The sequence below is a fragment of the Pholcus phalangioides genome, unplaced genomic scaffold, assembly GCF_987345545.1.
Source record: "Pholcus phalangioides strain wild (caught in Gottingen) unplaced genomic scaffold, Ppha-v1.0 ptg000008l_1, whole genome shotgun sequence".
NCBI classification, from domain to species: Eukaryota; Metazoa; Arthropoda; class Arachnida; order Araneae; family Pholcidae; genus Pholcus; species Pholcus phalangioides.
The window spans coordinates 25,744,429-25,766,717 of NW_028301601.1; the positions used below are offsets into that span (position 1 = coordinate 25,744,429).

The following is a 22,289-nucleotide window of genomic DNA, read 5'->3' on the forward strand; positions in this document are numbered from 1 at the left end:
CGGTATAAATTTTATGCCCACACCATAATACCGATTACGTTTTTTATGTATGCCTCAGATTTTCAGCGATTATTTTTCGTCTGCCGAATATGACTGAATTTGGACTGACTATATTTCCTCGAGTGAAATACGGGAAAATGGGATTTCAAATACAGGACATCGCTAATTATTGCCAAAAATGAACAAAGTTGCCAAATATTGTTGAAATCAAGCAAAAAAATCACAGTAGCGGGAAATGAAGCATTGCTGCTAATTGCAGTAGATTAAAATGAATTCCACGAAATAAAACATTTCACAAGAAAAAGTTGGGCGACTAATGGTTTAGATCAGCGGTTCTCTACCTTTTTCGACTCACGGAGCCCCGTAAGCCCATTTCTTAGTTATTCATCAAAGTTACTGATTTATTTTTACTATGTACAAAAACTTTTTTTATTTTCTTCAAGCGGCCGCGTAACCCTTGGAGAATGCACAAGGAGCTGCAAGGGCTCCGCGGAGCACCGGTTGAAAACCGCTGGTTTAGTTAGATAGATTATTTATAGTTGGAATTATCATAAAATACAGAATTTATGAGTTGAAAAATAATTTCAATCTTTGAGTTCAATGAACAATAAAAATTCAAGTTGGCATCGTGTAAAAAACGGGAAAAACCGGGAAATTTTTTGCCAAAGGGTCAGGACGGCCAAAAACAAAAACGGGACAATGAGTATGACAGCCTCCAGTCCGCGGAAAATTTATTTCTATTTTAGTCGTCAGAGGTCTGCGAATTATATTTATATGTTTTTTCCTGTTCGCAAATTATTTCTGCCATTTATTTATTACCAGCCCTCAAATTATTATTTTTTTTCAATTTATTTTTTGTAGGTCCGCAAATCATTTCTAGAATTTATTCATTTTTGCCAGTCCGCAAGTCATTTCTGATATTTATTTATTTTTCTCTCTTATTTACTTTTTGTTGTCGGTTCTCAAATAATTTCTTACATTTATTTCTTGCCGGTCCGCAAATTATTTCGGACATTTTCGTCCGACCGCGAAATTTTGCAACAACTTTATCCAATTCGTAGCTGTAAAATGGTTGAAGAACACTGCTGTTTACTGTAGTTTTTTTTCCCAGAATTTTTATACTTGCAGATCGGAGAAATAAGTGAACAATTTTGCGGACGAGTAAAGATATAGAAAGTAGTTTGTTTGTGCGGGAGGAAAAAAGAAAAACAATAATTAATATAGAAAGTTTCCCACTCCTTACTGCTAAGACAGAAATCGAACTTAATAGTCTATGTCACCATTTCTCAATCTATGGTCCACGGACAACATAAGAGAGGTGGTCCGCAGGCAGACGATAATTCCGTGAATCATGATTGAATGTGAATTATTATATTGCGCGAAATTAATATTAATGATATCCACACAGGTTCGAATAATGAATTATGTTTATATTGTGTAAATCAGGTCCGTCAAATAGTTTGAGATTTTAGAAAGGTTGAGAAACGCTAGTCTATACATAGAAACAGTATTTTTTTTCATTTAATAAATCGTAAAAGTAAAACTACAATTTGATAGTTGTTTGGCGTTCACTGGTTTGTTAAAATATACTTCCTAATGCTGAACCTCCGTTTTGTTCCTGTGTTTGATTTTCATTAATGGCACAGCTGAGCATTTTTTTCATCCACATGAATAAAAATTTCTAACACGTCTTTAACGTGCGATTCTCTCACCCTAGTGATTCTCTTTCGTGGTTTCATGGCCGCCCTGCTGATCATTTACCTATGGTTTTCCTTGTCCTGCGATCATTTATTTACGTCTTATCTGCCTTAGCGATCATGTACCTGCGGTACACACAAGCCCCGTTCACATGGGAAAACGGCCAAGGTGGGTTTTTAAACCCGCTTCAAGAATTTTCACCAATAACGACTCTCCATTTTTTTCCTTACGTAGGAAAAAAGTCGTCAAGCGGGTGCTAGAACTCCCAATGCTACCGCAATATTCGCACATGTGAACGAGGCTACACTGGCATAAATTTTTTTTTCACTGCTCATTGCGGCAAAAATTGTGGAAAATGTCACGCTTTACTTCTGACTCCTACTGATGAATTCAGACGTACGTCAATATCCTTGCTCGGTGTGACGCTTTTGACAAAGTTTTGCGACGTACACTTTGAGAACCACTGCTCAGGACCTACTGAACACACATGGCGCATACATGCACGAACCAGGTACATTTCACAGAGTAAAATTCCCCTAGCTCTGAGTGTAAATAGCGGTAAATAATTACCTACGTATGGGACTGACATGGGATTCTGTGTAGCCAGTGAAGTAAATCTTGAGGCCCGTGTACATGTGCAATATTACGGTAGCATTGGCGGTAGGTCTAGTACCCGGCTGACGACTTTTTTCCCCTCATAGGTAAAGAAAGAGAAGGAAATATTTACACCCTCTTCTATGAGGATTTTGCGGTGCATTGCAAACCCTTTTGCATATCCTTTTTCCATAATCCTTTGCAATTTTTACCCCGGAGCGAAATGAAGGAAACGGGATTTCTCATTTCCCATGTGAACGGGGATATACTCACATAATAAAAAAAATCACCTCTTTTGAATATTTCCCTATTGCAAAGTTGCGAATTTGAAAACTTAAGAAACAACATTCCACGTGTTCCTCGCAGTCATCCAGACAAAACCCTCGCGATACACAGTTTTTCCGCGACCCATACGAATTCCGCCAATACATGATGAATTGCTCTTTCCACTGTACCGTGTACCAATTTTTTTTTCATTGGCTGTTGATATCGTCTCGGCCACTCGTTTATCACATTTGAAAGGCAGTAGAAAAAAATAAATAAATAAGAAAAAAAAGAGGCAGCAGCGAATTTCTTGTACGCGGGTCACGTGCCCATTGAGCCCAGTCTGATCTAGTATTCGGACCAGGACGGGAAAGAGAGAGAGAGAGAGGGAGCTGCAAAGGGTCATTTCTAAAGCTTTTTTACCCCCTTCCGCCCCCTGTCCCACCTCTAAAAACTCCATCACACCATAAACCGCGTGTATTACTACTTGCTGGTACAAGTATTGCCACGGTCCGAGAAAGATTCTGGAACATCAGCATTCAAAGACCCTCTCCGAATCGAAATGCTGGAAAATTCTAGAAAATATGTTTCCTTTTTTTTTTCCAGGCTGGGGGTCGTATTGATGGAGGTGGGGATAGTGTTGCTGTTTGTGCTGTTTTTTAGGTGAAGTCAAGTCGAGCTGATATAGTATTGGTTTAAATTTTTTTTTCTTTCTTCTTTTTTGTGCAATGTCTTTCGTTTTGTCAGGGTTTTCTCGAATGATATATCCATCCCAATAACAGAACAAATAAAAGTGTTTCTTTTTCCGACGGGTGGCAACAGCGTTTGAATCTACAATTCGACCAATAGTAGACCGTGATTCATTTTTGATTTTTTTTTTTCCCCTTGCATTTTTTTTTCTGTGTTATCATGTCCGCATAAAATTTTACTAGGTTCCACCGTTGAAGCAATGTAAAATTCAGTAGCCTATTGTTTGAAATTTTTGAAGATTGACACCGAATGATTTTCGTGCTTCACACGTCTGGGTTCGAATCCCAGTCTGAGTGGGGCGTGGCGGGTATTTGTACCTAATTTTAGCGATTTCCTTAGACCAGATCCCACAGATGTCTTAGTAAAATGTTTTTCACAAAAAAAGATGTGTATTAGACTTAGACTCCTGTATAATGGAGTCGGGTCCCGTTGGCCAGCCCGTTAGAGCCGGCATTCTTGGGGGTACCTTGTGAGTATTTCGGGCTGGAGGTGTCCATGAGTTGGAATGAGAAAGAATTAATTCATTGTTTTCATTACTAAATGCTGAATAATATTTTGTAAAGAGGTCCGTGGCCTTTATCTTATTGGCACAAAGGGTTAGTAGCAAAATGGGCCCTGCTTTAAAGTAATGGTTCTCAAAAAGTTTTGGTACTCGAGTTTTCTTTGTGCAACGGTCATTTGCCCTTGTCTCTTCTCTTGGGCGAATGCTCTTAAGCTATTATTTTCCACGGACTTTTTGGTGTAATTAAGATGAAGTCCTCAATAAAACGGAACCCACGGGCCCCTTCACAGAATAATATTCAGTATATAGTGATGTAAAAACACAGTCTTAATAGTTTTCTCATCTAGGCCCCCCCCCCTTTAGGGACACCCGGTTTAGAACCCCTGCTTTAGTTATTGATCAATGATCACCTTCTGATCCATTGCGCAGGAGCAATCATTTAACAATGGCTTCCTAGCCATATTGATCATAAATTGGTTCTCTGGCCAAAGCTATCATTTCTCCTTCGACTCCTTTGTTCATTAGTCGTTTACTCTTTGGCCACGCACATAGAGCGTCGACCAAGAGGTACGCAAGTGTACAATAGAGACTAGCGACGAAAACAATTGTAGTATTTTGTTCTACGCTGCACATGCTGGAGAAGCGAGGCGAAGAAGAGAAAGATGCCCTCAACGAAGTACAAGACTTGAACCAACTCTGTTTGTTTTCACCTCGCTCTGCGGATTTTCGCTATCTGCTGATTGGTCCGTTTCTTCATTTTTTTCTTTCCCTCTTCTGCGGAAGGATCATCATCATCATACCCTTACATTTCAGAACCCCCTCCGGTCATTTTCTCTATCCTCCTCCTCCTTTACTATTAGCGGACATTTCTTCCCCCACTCCATGCATTTTTTCTCTTCTTAGTCACAATTCTTGTAACTCGTACCTGTTCGCTCCACTATGAGAGCAGCTTTATGCCCCCCCCCCAACCCCCTGAACTAGTGATCATTTACCCGCTGCTCCATTTTGCTGGCTGACGTGTTAGACCTGAATTATAGACTTAATAATTCCATTTTTACCAGAGCCATCTTGAGCAGTTTAATTTTAGCTGTCTGGAAAAAGAGAGAGAGAGAGAGAGAGGGGGGGGGGGGAAAGGAGGACCAAAAATTCTAGGGCCCATTTTCCAACTTCCGGAAAAAACAAATGTCTTTTAGTTGTTAAGCACTGAATCAGATTGCGAATACGTTACAAAATAAAACAAAATATTGGGAGTGAGAAGAAAAGAATAATTTATAATGCTAAATTCTTTTTGAAATGATTCCGGGACCATTGTTGGATCTGGAGACTTCGAATCCAAGTCCCAGCTGGGTAACCCATTTGGACGACGTTACGTTTAACAACGATCGAGAGTAGCTGGAGTAAGTGCCCATCCACCTCTTCCTCAAAAATTCAGCCATATGTAGCCGAATTGCATTAAAAAAAAACCAATGTAGGTTCACAGAGAGTATTGATCCCGGGATTAGGAATCTCGATGTGAGAAGCCGTGACGACTCTCTTTCACGACTGCTGCCAAAATATTCACATGCCTTCCCATCATCCCACCATAACAGTACTTGAGACAGAGCTTTGTTTTACTTTTTCGCAGATTTTTCTACCCCCCCCCCCCCCCGCCCCACTTCGGGTTCATCCTCAAATTATGGAATTAGCTCGAATTTTCTACATTTGAATTTTCAACGTGTTCCTGCAAGTTGATTGCCCTCAGTCTGATTTTCGTCATTTTAGGTGATGGTGGGGGGAAGAGGGGAATTTTGAAACATCTTCAGATTAACAACACTAGTAATAATATGTTAAAATTACATGCAGCTTGGTAAAGAAATTGGAAGAGCGATCAAAAATGTGTTGATTCGCGTGCCAGAAAGAAAATGTTTTTGCCCCCGTCCTGTGCTGTTGGGGCTTAAAACATTAATTTCTGAATTTATGCATGTTATAGAAATATGTTTTATCCCTTCGTTTGGGGGAATTTGAGTTACAAGTTGTTGGTTTGATGAAATGTATTAAAGTTGAGGTCGATCATAGAGATATTTGATGCAGCCAAATATCGGTTAATATGTTTTTATTCATTTTGTGCGTTTTGGATTTTTCAACTCGTACGGAGCAGCATTCCCTTCTTCAATGACTTTTTTAATTGCCAGTATCCTGTGATACTTTGTGGCGACATGAATGCAAAATCTTTTTTTTATGGAATTCTCATTCCAGAAGCAGTCAAGGCAGGATTCTTGAGGATTTCTGCATTCGTAAAAGAATTCAACCGTTTTCACCATAAACCCACGCACTTTCCTGACAGGGCTGGCCAAAATCCTGATATTTTGGACATAGCTAGTGCCATCTTTAGAGCATCATGGGGCCCCGGGCCAAGTGATTTTTCTGAGGCCCTTCCTGGCAAATTCTGAAATAATTCAACCACTTTTTCATTTTTCTGAGGCCTCCTTTTCCCTCGAGGCCCCCGGGCCGTACGTTAAGACGGCGCTGGACATAGCGCTCACTAAGATCCTCCCATTTGCAATGTCGGTCGATGTTCGACCCATTCTCTGAACAGATCATAACCCCATTTTCTTGGAAGCGGACTTCAGTATCCCCCTTTATCCATAAGTCAAAGAAAGTTGTGATCTGGCTTTTATTTAAACCAAAGCTCGCTTGAATCACATTGCCTTCCCCGAATACAGCCACCGAATCAACTCGTGATGCTCATACTAATAATTCACTGGGTATTTCTAGCTAGATTAAGGAACGTATCAAATTAAAAAAAATAAATTTAGGAGGAAATAGGAACGTACTCTTAATCCGTATTTCTATGACAGATACATAGAGTATCAAAAGGACCGTAGCACGTGAGATCAGGGAGTTTATGAGTGAGCGCTATTTGACCTTTCTGCGAGAGGCTAATTGTACGGTTGGTACATTATATAAGGTATATAAAACTTGTAATCCCTTCCAGAATAGGATTCCTCCGATTATTGGACCTAATGGCACATTATACAGATGTACATAAAGCAGAAACTTTTTTTGATACAACATTTTATGAGCGACAATGCTCGCCATGCAACAATACTCCTCCTCAAATTATAGCTAGTGTTGAAAGAGAGGTGAGCATATATTTTAGGGATATCAGTCCAGAGAAGTTCCCTCTTCACTGTTTTCTACAGATACTGAGGAAGTGAATCGCATAATCAAACAGCTTAAAAAGAAAAACGGCACCCGGTTAAGGACACTATCACCAACAACACACTCAAGAATTTACCTGACAATATGGTTCAATATTTTGTCACAGTTTTTGATGAACTTCTCCGACTGAATCATTTTCCGGATAGCTTTAAACTGTTCAAAATTAAGATTCTCCCCAAAGGGAAATGATCAAGCAAATTTTTGCCAGAAACCCTGAAATAGGAGGAAAGGAACACCATTATTATAGTACAATATACACTCACCTAGATTTGCCATTGGCCTGTTGTGATTGTTGAATATTTTATTAATATTATTTTCCCCCCTGTAATTCCACGAAGTACCCTTGAACGATTCCAAGGCAGCGGTTTATCTCTTGGGAATCACTAAATTAAGGTCTCGATCAAATATTCGCAGTAAACGGAAATCGAATACCGTTAGTGTCAGCAATGGCTTATTTTGTTTATCTATATCCCGCTCATTTACAAAATAATTTCATAACTGGGGAGGGGGTGATATTATTGTGAGATGGATCACATATAAACAAAATGGGGGGGGGGGGTGTCTGGATAATTACTATAAGTTAAAATTTTTGTTTTTGATATTTGTGTGAATGTCCTATTCTCTAGAAGCTTCTCGTTCCAGCATCGACCTGTTTGTAACAAATTTAATGAGGAAATAATAATTTTTTCCCCTTTTCCTGTATTGTATTTTAAATACGGCTTTTTTGCACGACATGTCGGAAAAAAAAATATTCTTATATAGGTGAAAAAAATTCTGTATATATATATACGTAAAGATTACTGTGAGGTGTATACGTTTTGGCCGTGCCAACCCCCCGGTTTTTCTTCCGCCATTGTTAAACCATTGTAGTCATGGTAACCGCGACGCACATGGAGCTGATTGGTCGTTACTGTGTGTGTGTGTGAGTGTATGTATATTTTTTTGTCCTGACCCACGTGAACCTCGTATTACCCGTCATGCATTTCGTCGATTACTGTCCGGAATTTTTTTTTTTCACATATATTTTTTCATTTTTACCAGTCCTGGAGTGCGCTGTCCTGATTCCAGTTTTGTCCCAGAAGTCCGTGTCAAGTTTAGTCATTGTGGAGACTTGAGATATTTTTATCACGAGGATAACGTTGATCATGATAGTGGAAATTAATTTTTCTTGTTGAAAATTTTGAAATTGGTGGCCGTGATGTGGAAAATTATCCCAGTCCGTCCTGGATAATGTTAATTATGTTAAAATCACATACTATTTTCGGAAGAATGAATTACATGATATGGGATACACGGGGTTTATTGTAAAAAAAAAGAACCAAAACTCAAGCTGTGTTGGAGGAAATATAGAGTGGAATTACTAGAATATATAAACAAAAAATATTTATATATACAAGGAGTTTTCTTGAGAAGTTTTCGGATCACATCATACTCAATGTTGAAGTGTATTCAAATGCTTGAAGTTGTGTTTTTGGAGTTGGAGGTAGGGAAGTGCTCAGTTGGAACGTATTGATTATATTTTCCTCTACTTATCGGATAACAAAGAAAAGAAAAAAAGGACAACCTCTTGGAGTTTTTAAAACACCTGCGTTTCGGTGTATTTTCGAGGGTATTCCGCTGTAACTCTTCTCAACAAATTCAATTTTTTTTTTCTCGGTCCTATACAATAGTGGACAGAATGTTTCAGAGGGAAGGCTTGCGAAATTTATCAGCGGTATTGTGACTAGAAATACACATTGTAAATAGTATGTGTGCAATAGATGAAGATTAATACCAATAGCATATTACAAATCTCACAAGAATTAAACAACTGTTTACGGATGGGAGAAGACCACGAGAATCATCTCTATCATTGGATATCAGATATTGTGCTCATTTGCTTTAGTGTTTGCCATTTGCCATTTATGTTAATTCCATCAAATGCTCTTTTGAAAGTACTAATTGGTGGAATGATGTGTTTTTAAACCTTTTCTCCGTGCGTGTTCTGATCATCATGGAGGAATAAACATGATTGTTATAGGAAAAGTGTTCCCTTAAACGATCTAAGTAGTGCTACTGCTGAAATTACATCAATGTGCTCTCATATCCTAATAGAAGAATATTGGAAATACTACGAAAAAGTTGTTTTTTTTTCGCATGAGAAAATGACAATTCAATCACTAGGATATTTTATAGTGTGACTGACGTGCCTGTTATTTGTTTTGTGATGGTGTTGTGTAAAAATACGTCATCGGTCAGGCCAGTATAATTTTTATTTATATTTTTCTTCTCTTTTTTTTTTTTCTCTCGATCATATCATAATAGGTTCGTATTACCTGGAAGAGAGAGAAAAATATTTAATAGTAATAAAAGAGGTGCTCGAGGAAAGGGTGAAAAAAAATGGAGTTTTCCTTGCATATCCTAGTCTTGGTTGTGATGTTTTGTCTCGTCTCAGCAGATGGTGAGTAGAAATGCTTTCTTTTTCCGTAGATAGGAATGTTTGTGTGGGTTATATATTAATGCGAGATTATATGGTTTTTAGTGGTTGTGTTTTATATTTGTTTGTGTGTGATGATAAATCAGAACTAAATAGTTGAATATACTTCTATAATTTTGCATGGAAATAATTTCCATGATCACATAAGGAATAATTTAATTTGATTATCAACTTCATAATGTGTGAATAAAGCTCATAGGTTAGGATAAATATTGACAGAAAAATGACATTTTTTTCATAGAAATCACTTATTATGAGCATAAATTAGGATGAGCATTGAGTGCAAAATTTAATTTCTCTTAGAAATCGTCTATTGTAACCACAAATTAGAATGAGTATTCTGAGAAAAATCAATGGAAATCGCTTATTATGATCACGAATAAGGATAAATCTTTGAATTGTTTTTTAATTTCGCGTAAAGTTTTTATTTTTATCACGCACAAATTAGATCGATCTTTTTAACTTGGAATCAAATATAAGCCGCATTTATTATGATCAATATTCATAAGCTTTCTGAAAAATTAATGTCGCATCGAAATTCAATATCATGACCTAGAATTAGGACGAACGTTCGCTAAAAATCCAATAGAAATTGATTAATGGAATCATGAAGTCGGATGATAAATCCGACTACTATGCATAATCGCCGAGCATTTTGGTAATTTTGATAAATTTACATAAATTAATCAAATTACCTGCGATCATGCATAGTACCCAAGCGTCGTTGGTAAATTTGATAAATTTTCTTAAATTAATCGATTTTTACCGGCGGTTATGCATAGTGCTCTAGCGTCGTTGGAAAATTTAATAAATTTCCCTAAATTAATCACTTTCTTTTAGCGGCGATTATGCACAACTCTCAAGCGTAGTTGGTAAATTTAATAAGTACTAAAAAATTATCTCGGTGATTATTCAGAATACCAAAACGTCGCGTCGTTGGTAGACATGATAAATTGTATTATATGATATACTAAACATGATTATTCATACATGCATCATTATATCGGGATACGATCATAAACTTATTTTTCATTATAACGATCGTAAAATTTGTTGCCATTATATCGGGTTCCGACTGTATCTCCCATACTAGATTGATTCATTTGGAATTTTTCCATACTTATTAACTTGGGGCGCGGTAGCCCAGGTCGATGAGATATTCTCCTAAAGTACCAAAGGAGGATTATGCATGAGGTGTCGCGAGTTCGATACCCGGTTCGTCCTTGTCAGAAAACTTTCCTGACACTGGGTACAACATAAACGGCGACATGACCGCAGAAAAATTTCTACCGTAGGAAGTCCTCCATCGCGGAGTTAACGCACCAACCTCTCGATGAGTATAAAAACAAGCCTACCGTTCGGAATCGGCAATAAATTGTAGTTCCCGGTCTAATTAGCCCTCGTGTGCAGAAAATGACCGCAACCACAAAAATGATCAACTTATTAACTTCACCAATTACACTAGAGTATTACATAATCACATGAAGTAGATAAATTTCAAGCATGTATCAAATTTACCTACAACGCTTGGTTAATTATGCATAATCGGCGGTAAAAGTGATAATTTTTTTTAGTATTTATCGAACTTACCAGCGACGCTTGGGTATTATGCATGATCGCCGGAGAGGAAAAAGGAAGGTAAAAGTGATAAATTTTTATCAAACTTACCAGGACGATTGGTAAATATTCATAATAACCGATTTATCATATTTACCGTGACAGATGCATACAACACTGTAAGGAGGGTCGGTTACCGAGATTCCAGAAATACCACACATTTCAGCGTCGGCTACCTATTTTTATTCCCGTTATAACACCTTCGCGTGACAAATATCTCTTCGTGACCATTGTATACAAAAACCCCCAGAACGTGATTTTTGTTGAAATGTCACTCTCACGAGAATGCTTAGGTTTGGCTTCGCTAAGCAGTAGTTTAATGATCGGAATTGACACACTTTATTATTACGAGCATTTATCATCACCTCAATAAAAAAATTATTTTTTTTCTTTGGATATATCTCTATTGTAAATATACTTCTGTAATGATAATACAGTGAAACCTCTCTGAAGGGCCTTTGCAGAAGAGGACAATTTTTTTTTTACTCGTTATTTAACCTATATTGAAAAGGTGCCGCACTTTCTAGGGGTTTTTTTTTTTCTCTGAGAAAGGAGTGTGGTCCTGTCCGAGAGGTTTTATTGTAATTCTGTATTCATAGCTGCCACGTGTTGAAAAAAGAATAGGGCAGTAAACAAAGAAATATAGAGTGTTCTTCAACCGCTGGTCCGCACACCAGTGCCTGTCCGCGAAAAAATGTCGTCAGCTGGTGTGCTAATAATTTTTTTTCCCGTTTATTTATCTTTTGCTGATGCGCAAAATTACTTTTCTCTATTCATTATCGTTTTTGCCGGTCCGCCAATTATTTCCACCTACTTTTTGACTTTTGCCAGAGTCCGCAAACTATTTCCCTCTCATTTCCGCCAGTTGTGTGAATTGTTGAACTATTTTCCCCGGTTCGCAAGAGTGTAAAAAGGTTGAACACTGAAATAGACAAATTAACAAATAATAGACATTGAAAAGTAAATGTTTTCCAGAAATCGCCAAAATTTCACCGACTTTGTTCACATCATTCATAAGTAGTGTAAGGAAAATTTCTTCATTCTAGTCACGCATTTACTAAGGGAAAAAAAATACAAAATCCCCACTAACGTTATTATGCGTGTGTGTGTAGTGCAGCGGTCTCAACCTTTTTTGACTCGCGGAGCCTTTTGCAGTATATAATTTCTATGGCGGAGCCCTGTTTGATTCGAGGAGCTCTTTTTGTATAAAATTTTCATGGCGGATCCCTGTAGATCTCTTTTTATTATTTATCTATCAAATTTACTGATTCAGTTTATTTTCCTCGAGTCACCGCGGAGCCCCTGGGAAGTGCACACGGAGCACTGGTTGAGAACCAGTGTTGGTTCTCCAACTGCTGGTGTTGTAGAAAGTGTCCCCCCCCCCCCATGAGACATAACTTCCATGTTAATATGCGCTGAAAATAAATCGCTTGTATCGCGTAAGCGACAGAGCCTGGTCATGCTGCTCGGTCCGTTCAGTTCTGCTGTGTATAGTGTGTTCTGGTACATTCTATATATATATATATATATATATATAACCCACTATCTCACTGTATATGGCCGGAATATGTTATTGCATAAGTAAAAATTGCTCAATTTTTGCTTCTTAATGGGAGTGTCGGTGACAATGCACACTCTTTCTCTCTCTAACTGCTCGTTTTTCATGGAGGTTGTTTTCAAAAAATATCGTTTGAAAATTTATGATTTTTATTTTCCTTTGAGGAAAGCGGTCATTTTTTTTCATTTTGTACGTATTCTGAATTCGCCTCTCGGAAATACCTTTCTTTTATAAATATATACTGTAAATGTGAACATTAAAAATAATAAATACCTTCACGACTGGCGTCTGCGGCAAACATTTCAGCTTTCCAACGCTGATAAATGCTTTGCCTAACTTTCTCCCCCCCCCCCCCCTACGTTCCATCAGACTCCCGGGAAAGCATTTTGCGTGGACCGCACAAACACCGCTCCGCATTTATGGCGTACGTTTTGCGGAGACATTTCTCGAACGCGCCAGTGTTGGTATTTTAATTAAAATCTTAATTAATGGGGCGCAATTAACAATGAAGAGGAAAGTGGGTGGGGATTTTTGTAGGAAACACACAGTGTGTGGGTCGTTTCCTTCGCGTTCTGCGATTTCGGACAAGGTTTAATTTTCGCCATGTTTCTCCCATCGCCTGATAATATTTGCCCGCTTATTACGAGTTTTGTTTGCGTGTCTGTGACGTGTTTTATGTCGAGAGAGAGAGAGTTTTGAGTATTAACTGAAATTTTTCCTTCGCTTCCCCTCCATCTTAAGTTCGAAACACGTGGAAAATGACAACCCCCTTCTCTCCCCCTTCCCCGAGAAATTATTGTGTTCCCGGACACTTTCAGGGGATATGAGTTTTCATCTTTTTTCATTCCGATCTCAACTTCCTCATACCCGTCTTTTTGTTCGTTCATGACAGAGATTCGCATGAATCTTTCTTTCGTGGATGTTATCCGAGCTGGATTTCAATTAATTTTCTGCGATGGAAAACTTTCTTCTCTCCGTGTCTGCGTGTATGGGAGGAAAAAGATGAAAATGTATGAGGTCCTCTCTTTTATCGATGTTATAGATTATTCAAAACTGCTGTCGTAAGTGAGGGGACCCGAGACACAATCTGTTCGAAAGCTTGGGACCACCCCGCTCTTCCCTTTCTATTAAAAGCTGTAGCATTTGGGAATAAACTATACATGTATAGTATAATATAGTAAATACTTGTATAGTATTTCCTTGTAATCTCGGGATTAGTTTCGGTTCCATTCTGAGATTATTGGTATTTTAATCTCGATCTTTCTCTACTTGGATCGATTTTTTTTCCCTTTTAGCAGTTACAGCTTTTCCATAGCCATGAACTTATGATGTTGAAGCTTGAACTTCTTGAACATTGGTTTTTAACCGGGGGTGCGAGAAAGAGCCATGTGCCATTCTATAGAATATCCCGTGTAATTATTCGAAAATTCGCAAGAATTGAAGTACGTTGGGGGTGTGAGAATTCCCATCTAAAAGAGAGTTTCTCGTGGCAAAGGGCAGCTGCGCGCGTGCGACACACGGTAAAAGTGTTTCTTTTTTTCGGAGTCATTGTAGAGGAACAGCCTTGCAAGGCCTTCCATGTGCAATATTAAAAACAAGTAAATAAAAGGAGTGCTTCCGCACACGCAAAATCCTGAAATTCAACATTAGTGTGTATGACTAATTGTCTTTCGGCGCATGGAACAAACAGCAAAACGGCTTCGCCAATGTGTAAAAAAAAAAAGTTTTGGTAGACTGTCAATAGATACGGCCACAATTTGAATACGTTCTTTTCTTCTCGATTCGCGTGGTAGGTACCATCGGATTTGCCTTGGAAATGTTTATCAGACGATATCGATGCCGTCTATTTGCGTTGCGAACGTATCGAGGTATATCGTAGAACAATGTCGTTACGAAAGCGGGCCTTGTGCCCAGACAGATAAAACAAGAATAGCATCATTTGGATTTATCTTAAAATTGTCTATCGGACGACACCATTGGCTTCTATTTGCGTTGCGAATCTCTTGAGATATAAACAGTTTCGTTACGAAAGCGGCCCGCAAGCCATGCGTCCAGACCGGAAGAGGTATCAAAACTACAGTTAAAATCGTTTTTTCTGCGGTTTATGTTACTATGAGTCTCGAATGCGAGTCGGTCTTCATTTGAAAGAGTCTCTTCGCAGAGAACAGGCAGAGCTTCAACACGATACTCTTAACATGAAAAATTCAGGCATTAACCATTTCTACTCCAAAATATTGAAGACAGATAGCAGAACCAATACAACATAACACAAAACAGTCAGAACTCTGCCTACATAAATGCGTTAGGGCCACGCATAAACATACACAATACGTTCCTGTCTGTACTAATTCGTTAGAAATTCTCCAATATGTTTACAAGGTGTATGTACGGTTGAGTAATAGTATAGTAGTAGTCGTCGTCGGGTGAGTTTATTTTCTTCTCAAAGGTTCCCTATCGCTGGTGCTTGGCAACGTCAGGAGGTGTCTTCTTAGCTGCATTGTTAGGCTCGAGGAATGAGAAATTTTGTTGATAGACTTTTGAACAGTGCAAATTTTTACAATTTACAGAAAGGTATCTCACAACAGGCCTAGACAAATCTGTTGTCCGACATGCCCGGGCATGTAAAAATTTCAACCGGACATGTGTGTGTGTGTGTGTTTTTTTTGTTTTATATATATATCACCTTCCCGATGCGAGCATACTAAAAAAATTTTCAACATTTCCATTTTTTTTAATTTTTTAATCGACGGTGATATAAGTGGAGCTCTATTCGCTTTCCCGTACCGATAATTTTTGTATAGAAGAAAAATGCACATTAATATTAACGCTGGTAGCCTTGCTGCCGCCACCTGGTGCATAAAAACAAAACTATCTGTTATGACTCTTAAAATAAAATAGTTTTGTTGATTTTAAACCAATGTTCATCATGAAAATGAACAACATGTGGTATGAAACTTTAAATTTTTTTTTATTTTTTTGCTGCATACCGGTGTAAATTTTAATCGCCAAAATATCGGTTACTATGTATTTATGAAAATAATTTGCTGCAGGAAATGCAAACTTGAAAATATAGGGACCAATATTATGGCGAACAGAATCTACCGGTTTTTTCAAAATGAAAATGAAAAATGTATAGTTTCATACTACATGTTGTAAATTTTCATGCTGCACATCAGGCTCACGCCTGCCAAAATCCGATTCCGTACCGTAATTCGGCAATAATTTTATAAGCGAGGTGAATAATTGGTGATTGGGTGATTTCTTTTCCGACGCCAACAGTGCGAAAAATTATTATTAAAAATTTGACTGATTTGAGATTTTTAATTGGTGTCCTTTTGAATTTTTGTATTTCTTCAAGTGATAATATTTTTCGGGCAGGTGAAATATTGATTCGAGCATCGATTATTTTAAGTTACATTCCTGACGGGGGGCATGTGCATTTTTTGGAGATTTGTCCAGTCCTGTCTCACAGCACTTTTTTTCTAAATTCGAGGCATACCAATGGAATGTACTCTAATTCGTTGCGGTATACGTACCGGCGTTAGGAAAAACGGTCATAGCTGATACTCTCAAAATTATGTCTTCCGACACCGTGAAGTGAAATGTGGAATATCGTTGGGACTACATTTCACTATTCATCAATGGTCGCAAGGACTCACTGACGGATTTTGCCTGTTTAGGTTCTACTGCTTCTCCTGGAATACTGGACCCATCGATAGTGAGGGATTAGGAGACCCGTAAAGACAGGCCGAAATATGATTTAGAGATAAGTCCTTGCAGAAGAATCTCGAACGACAGTAATTTTCTGTCTCATAACATTCAAAGCGTCTGCCTAGTCGCGTGCATTTATACATTTTTTTCCCAATCCACCGAACATCTAGTCAGTCAATGGAGCTGGTATGTATGCATGCACGAGTGTATGCAAACAGCGGATCCCAGAGCGTTTCCATCGCACACCCACATATGCCGAATGTCTTCACGTAAATCCTAAATCAATTTTCCGGACTATCCTCGGATTCCACGAGAAGTGGATTCGGAGAGGAGGACGAGGAGAAGGAGGCGCCAAGGAGAAGGTCGCTCAAAACGATAGGAGAAGAGATATAAATATTTTATTGAGAATGTGTGTGCAGTCGGCATATCGATTTTGCCCGGTTTTGTGGAATTTTCAATTCCTTTTCCCGTCACGCGGAAAACTATGTAGAGGGAAAGGAAGGGGGGGGGGTTCCCAGATCTCTGTGCTCGACGAGTAATTGGCATTTTTCCGGGTGAAATGTCAAGACTTTTCTCAAGCAAGAGACGAAACACAAGAAGAATCCGACGGGACCCTCTCACCGTGTTACAGTAGTGATGACTTTCTTTGGAAACTATTTGTTCTGTACGGGACGTACTAGTGTGCGAAAAATGCACCTCTTTTATATATTTTTCTTTAAACCTACCTGATTTTACAGAAGGTATTCCTATTTTCGTGTACCTTTTTGGCATTTCATGACATCTAAAAGACCAAAAATGTATGAATGGCTCCTCTTTATCGTGTCCCACTCGCCGGGTTTATCTGGGGGACCCTCTTCTTCATCCAGGAATGAGTCCTTTTCTACTTATAAGCAAGAAGTTTATAAATAAGATAGATTCCTGGACTCACTGGGTTTCCCTCTTGGGGAAGAGAGTTTAATTGTACGTCTCATTGTCATGGGTCCCACATAAAATGATGTTCTGGAGCAAGTCACTTAGATGGGATTGAACGCTTACATATTTACATAATCTCGAAAATCGTAAATAGTAGTACTTACCAGATCTCGTCATGTGCCCCCCTCCCACCTCCCGGGACTTAAAGGGGCCATGACCAGAGAGGGTCCACGTGTTATGATGACCTTGCTTTTGCACGCAGTTTTGCTGGATCCTATACATTTTCCCTCCGTATTTCAGTAAAAAGCTGTATTTCATCACAGCTCTCTATGCCCGCTGCCGATTGGCGTAGTGGTAAGATGCTTGGCTTCCACTGTGAAGGTTACCACTGCTAAACCACACATGCACCTCGTCCATATTCCTCTGCGGAACTTCTAACGAATTGGTACATGTTGGAATGTGCGGGTCCTTGTTGCGAACCTACCTTGAAGTTTGTTTCTATGTAATGCTTGTTATGTGTAGTGCCGCCTCCCTAACTATGAGTGCAGCGTGATGATTGAATAATTGTAATTCTGTGACTGTGATGAGTACAGTCAAGGTCCACGGGTTCGAATCCGGACGAGAACATCAGAAACATGTTCTTTACCGACTGAGCCTGGGTTGGCCATCGATAGATGGCGCATTCATTTCCCACCCAACTCCACTGGTTGGAAATTGCCGTATGGCGATATATGACCGGAGTTAGTGTGCGATAAAGTAGCGCACTGTGTCCCCCCCCCCCATCTCTTATGCTCTCCCGTACTTGATTTCTACTCGTGTTCCCCCCTTAGAATATCCCAGGACCACAAGGGGAGCCAGATGGCCCCAGGTTGAGAATCATCGTTTCAGAGCGCAGTTTCGCAACACTTTTTTTTTTGTTCCATCGCCCACTTCTTCAGAATTTTTTTTCTCATTCCCCCCCCCCCTCAAGCCAACCTCATAGGATCCTAAATTATAACCATAGATGCTACGGCCACCGTGGGCCAACTCCATCGTCCTTCCAGGCGTGATATTGTCCTTTTTGAGTAGCACTGTCCTCAATCTTTTTAGTTCCGCGGTCCAGATATGCGGTAATTCTACCGCTCGTGTTCAGAAACTTGTACAAGTTGAAATATTATTGAATGTAATCAGAGTCAGGAAAAAAACACTATTGAGAATAATTTAAAAAAACACATGCCCTGCATTTTAAGTCACATTCCCGTAATTTTGGCCGTCCCAACATTTTAAAATATCCCGTTTTTCCTCTTATTTTCAAGGAGACGCACTTGAATTTTCTAAATCAGTAATTGAGGTTACTTTTATGACTTATTAATTCATTCAATGTCCTTGACAGTTTTGTTTAAGCTCTGAATTCCTTTTTGCAATAATTGACGGTATTCCGTATGGTTTCCGCGATGAGATCTATTCGGGTAATCTATCGACGAGATCTATCGCGGTATCAGATCTATTTGCTTACTTTCATGGATACTTTCACTTGACCTCCGTAGTGTACGTTTGGTAACAGTAAACTCTATCACCCGTGTTTGGTCAAGGAGTGGTGGTCTTGTGTATATGCGGTGAGTCGACGCATATGTTTAAATCACCGCCGGAGAAACTATTAAACTGCCTCACGGCCCGTTAATTTAGAGCGTTCGCAATCCGAGCGTTATATGTGCATTCCCGGCTTAATTGCGTATTAAGTGCCAGAGAGTGCCATAGCCGCCCCTTGTTTTATTACATCGCATCCATCCCTACGCATCCTTGATCTCCTAGATTTTCAATTTAGCTTCCTATTACGATGCATGTTTCCCGTATTATCGTTGCGTTAGATGGTTCTCATGTGCGCAGTTGCTTATGCCCTGGTGTATGTTATGTAACTTTTGATAAATTTATTGGCGTGTCAAAGTTACAATCGTAAATTACGCTTGTGAACTACGTCCTGTCCTGTTATTGGATGTGAGCGAGTCGCGGTTTACTGATTCATGGCGTTTGGAATCCGGAGCATAGGCGTAATCCGCCTTATCATCAGCTTCATCATGACTTAAAGCAACAGTTTAGCTTCCTATATCTGTGGGGTAATCACGTTATCCGCTGAGTGACTCCAAGTAGCACTTCATATGGATTCTATGCATCATAAGATTTTAGATGAATCTTTTGCTGGGGGAGGTTGTGTAGAGCTATGATTGACCGTTCCAGCTCTGTCACGAACCCTAGAACTTTTTGGATTGGAAATTGATGTGCCGATCATCTGATGCTAATGGTTATCAAGCTGTTGGCATCCACGGTTCTTTCGCCCTACTGAATTACCCACGGCTACCTTGGCCTAGCAAATATTTACCCGTAATACCCTGATTCTGTTATTCATTTAGTCACTGCTCTGTCACGCTAGTGATAATTTCCCTGAGGTGCCTATCACGAAGCTTTTGTTTTAATTAAGCTCCTGGGTGAATCTTCCAGCCAATCTCGAAAGAGGGATAGTGAGTAGTTGGGAGAGATGAAGCTGAGAGAGAACAGATCTTCTCTCCGGATTCAAGAGAACACACGTCTCCTTGCCTCTTGCTATTCATTGCTTGTCAGAGTTGCTGCTGTCCGTAAAAGGGGGGTGACTATTCATGAGGGATTTGAAATGCATACTTTTATTATACAAAGGAAAATTATTATTTGTCCGTGTGAGGCCAGCTGACCCCACTGGTTCGTTGGTTTCGTAGTAATTGAATCAAAAAAACCACGCGAGTGAGACGAAGTTTCAGAACAAAATTAATGTATTATATTCCTTAAGACATGGTACAATTATAACGCTATATACAAATTGAGACAATTAATGAAAATCTTTGTTTTCCTCGGACTGTCCAAGTCCATGACCTCCTCCTTCGGTCCCGAAAGTCGCTCTCCTCACTCTCACTTTCTTTTTCTCCTCCCCTAAATCAAGCGTCTCCTTTCCTCACACCCCCTTGGGTCTTTTCTTTCCTCCGTTTCCGTTTCTCTTCTCCCTCGTTCTGGTGAGAGATCGTCGGAATGGAGGGGTCGTAACGTCACACCTCCCCACCTAGATGAATGTTCATCTTCAGTGGACATTCACAATCCACCACATCTAAAGTTCTGAGCATGACATCACAGCTTCACAATACAGTTCGAATTCCTCCTTCTTCTCTTCGTCTTCCCCTTTTTTTTTCTTTTTTTTTTTTCGCTACAGCTTTGCTTCGGAGAAAGCACCTTTGGCAATCCCCCCCCGTGAAGCATCTCTACGCCTCAGCATTCCCCGAGAGCCAATTGTTTATCTATCCTTTCAAGTCTGGATAAAGCGTCAACATGCGGTATGCGACTTCCCGCTCTATGTTCAATTACTATATTATAATTTTGTAAAGCTAAAACCCATCTCTGTAACTTAGAGTTTTGAGGAGAACAATTGGACAAGAAAGACAACGGATTGTGATCCGATATTACCGTTATCCTCTCGCCGAAAATCCATTCTTCGAATTTTTTAAGTCCATATATTATAGCGTACGCTTCCCTATGAATTGCAGGCCATTTGCTTTGAGTGTGCGTTAATTTTTTACTAGCAAATGCTACTGGTCTCTCAATATTGCCATCATCCATCTGGCTCAAACACACACCAACGCTGTGTTGACTTGCGTCGCAGGTTAAATAATAACCTCTCCCAATAACTGGAGCCATTAATATAGGAGAATTACACAATTTCTCCTTGAGCATCTGAAATGCACTTTCCTCCTTGTTTCCCCAAGTAACTTTTTCCGGTTGTTTTTTCTGAGTTAATTCAGTTAGAGGACGCGCTATTTCGGCATAATTAGACACAAATTCTCTGTAATAACCAAACAACCCTAACATGCTTTTAACTTGGGATTTAGTTTTCGGACAATCTAGTTCCTTAATTGCACTTAACTTTTCTGGATCAGGAGCTTGAGTTTGTGATCCTACAATATGTCCTAAAAATTTAACTTTACGTTTCCCAAATTTACATTTTCCTGCATTACCCGTCCAGCCGTTACCTGCAAGTTCAGTCAGCACTGCTCTTAAATGCACAAGGTGCGATTCCCATGTCTGACTATACACTGCAATATCATCTAGATAAGCGTCAGCGTACTTTTTATGTTTCGCTAGGATGACGTTCATTGTTCTCTGAAAACTAGCACCTGCACCTGACAATCCGAACGGCATAACCTTCCACTGAAATTGGCCACTATGCGACGAAAAAGAAGTATATTTACGACTGTTTACGTGCATGGGTAACTGCCAGTACCCTCTCTGACAATCGATTGTTGAAATAAAATTTGCCCTTCCAACCTTTGCTAACAAGTTTGGGATGTGTTGCATTGGATATTCACTTGGTAGTGTATGAGCATTGATCATTCTATAATCGCAACACAACCTCATCCCACCATCCTTCTTAACTACGCATACAATAGGATGGCTGAATTCTGCATCGCACGGTTCGATCAAATCCAGTTGCAATAATTCTTCTATTTGTCCCTCTACCTTATCTTGCATTGGAATTGGAACCTTATAGCGATGTAACGTTTTAAGTTGACTACCTGGTTTCAGTTTAATTTCATGTTGTCCTATTTTGCTTTTCCCAATTTTTCCTGAAAAGAAATCCGGAAATTCTCCCAGTAGTTTCTTTAATTGTTCTTCCTGGGTTTTTGATAAATTATCATTTTCTAAGACCCCCTTCCCATACTCGTCAGCTGATATTTGCTCCCTTGGGGCTTCTTTAATTTCACCAAAATCAGTATCCTCCTGAAAAATTACTCCAACCACCTCACACGTTACCTTGAATTCTCTCAGTTTATTGGCATGAAAAGTTCTCTGACCCCCATTTGGCATTTCAACAATATAACTGTTCTGTTTGACTCTTCCCAAAATTGTTACAGGACCTTGCCATCTGGCGAAAAGTTTATTGGTAGAATCCGGAGCCAAAACTATTACTTGGTCCCCTTCCTTGAATTGTTTGAGTCTAGTCCCTCTGTTAT

At 39.3% G+C, this 22,289-nt stretch overlaps 1 protein-coding gene across 3 annotated transcripts in view; it reads left to right on the plus strand.

The window, feature by feature from the left end:
- The window catches only part of LOC149084090 (tyrosine-protein phosphatase Lar-like), a 205,455-nt gene that overhangs the window by 107,325 nt on the left and 75,841 nt on the right, over positions 1–22,289 (plus strand). For all 3 annotated transcript variants that reach the window (XM_089234444.1, XM_089234443.1, XM_089234445.1), the window contains one exon: positions 9,314–9,449. In XM_089234444.1, the coding sequence (XP_089090570.1) occupies positions 9,389–9,449 (61 nt within the window). In that variant the 5' untranslated portion in view covers positions 9,314–9,388. The remainder of the gene's footprint in view (positions 1–9,313; positions 9,450–22,289) is intronic.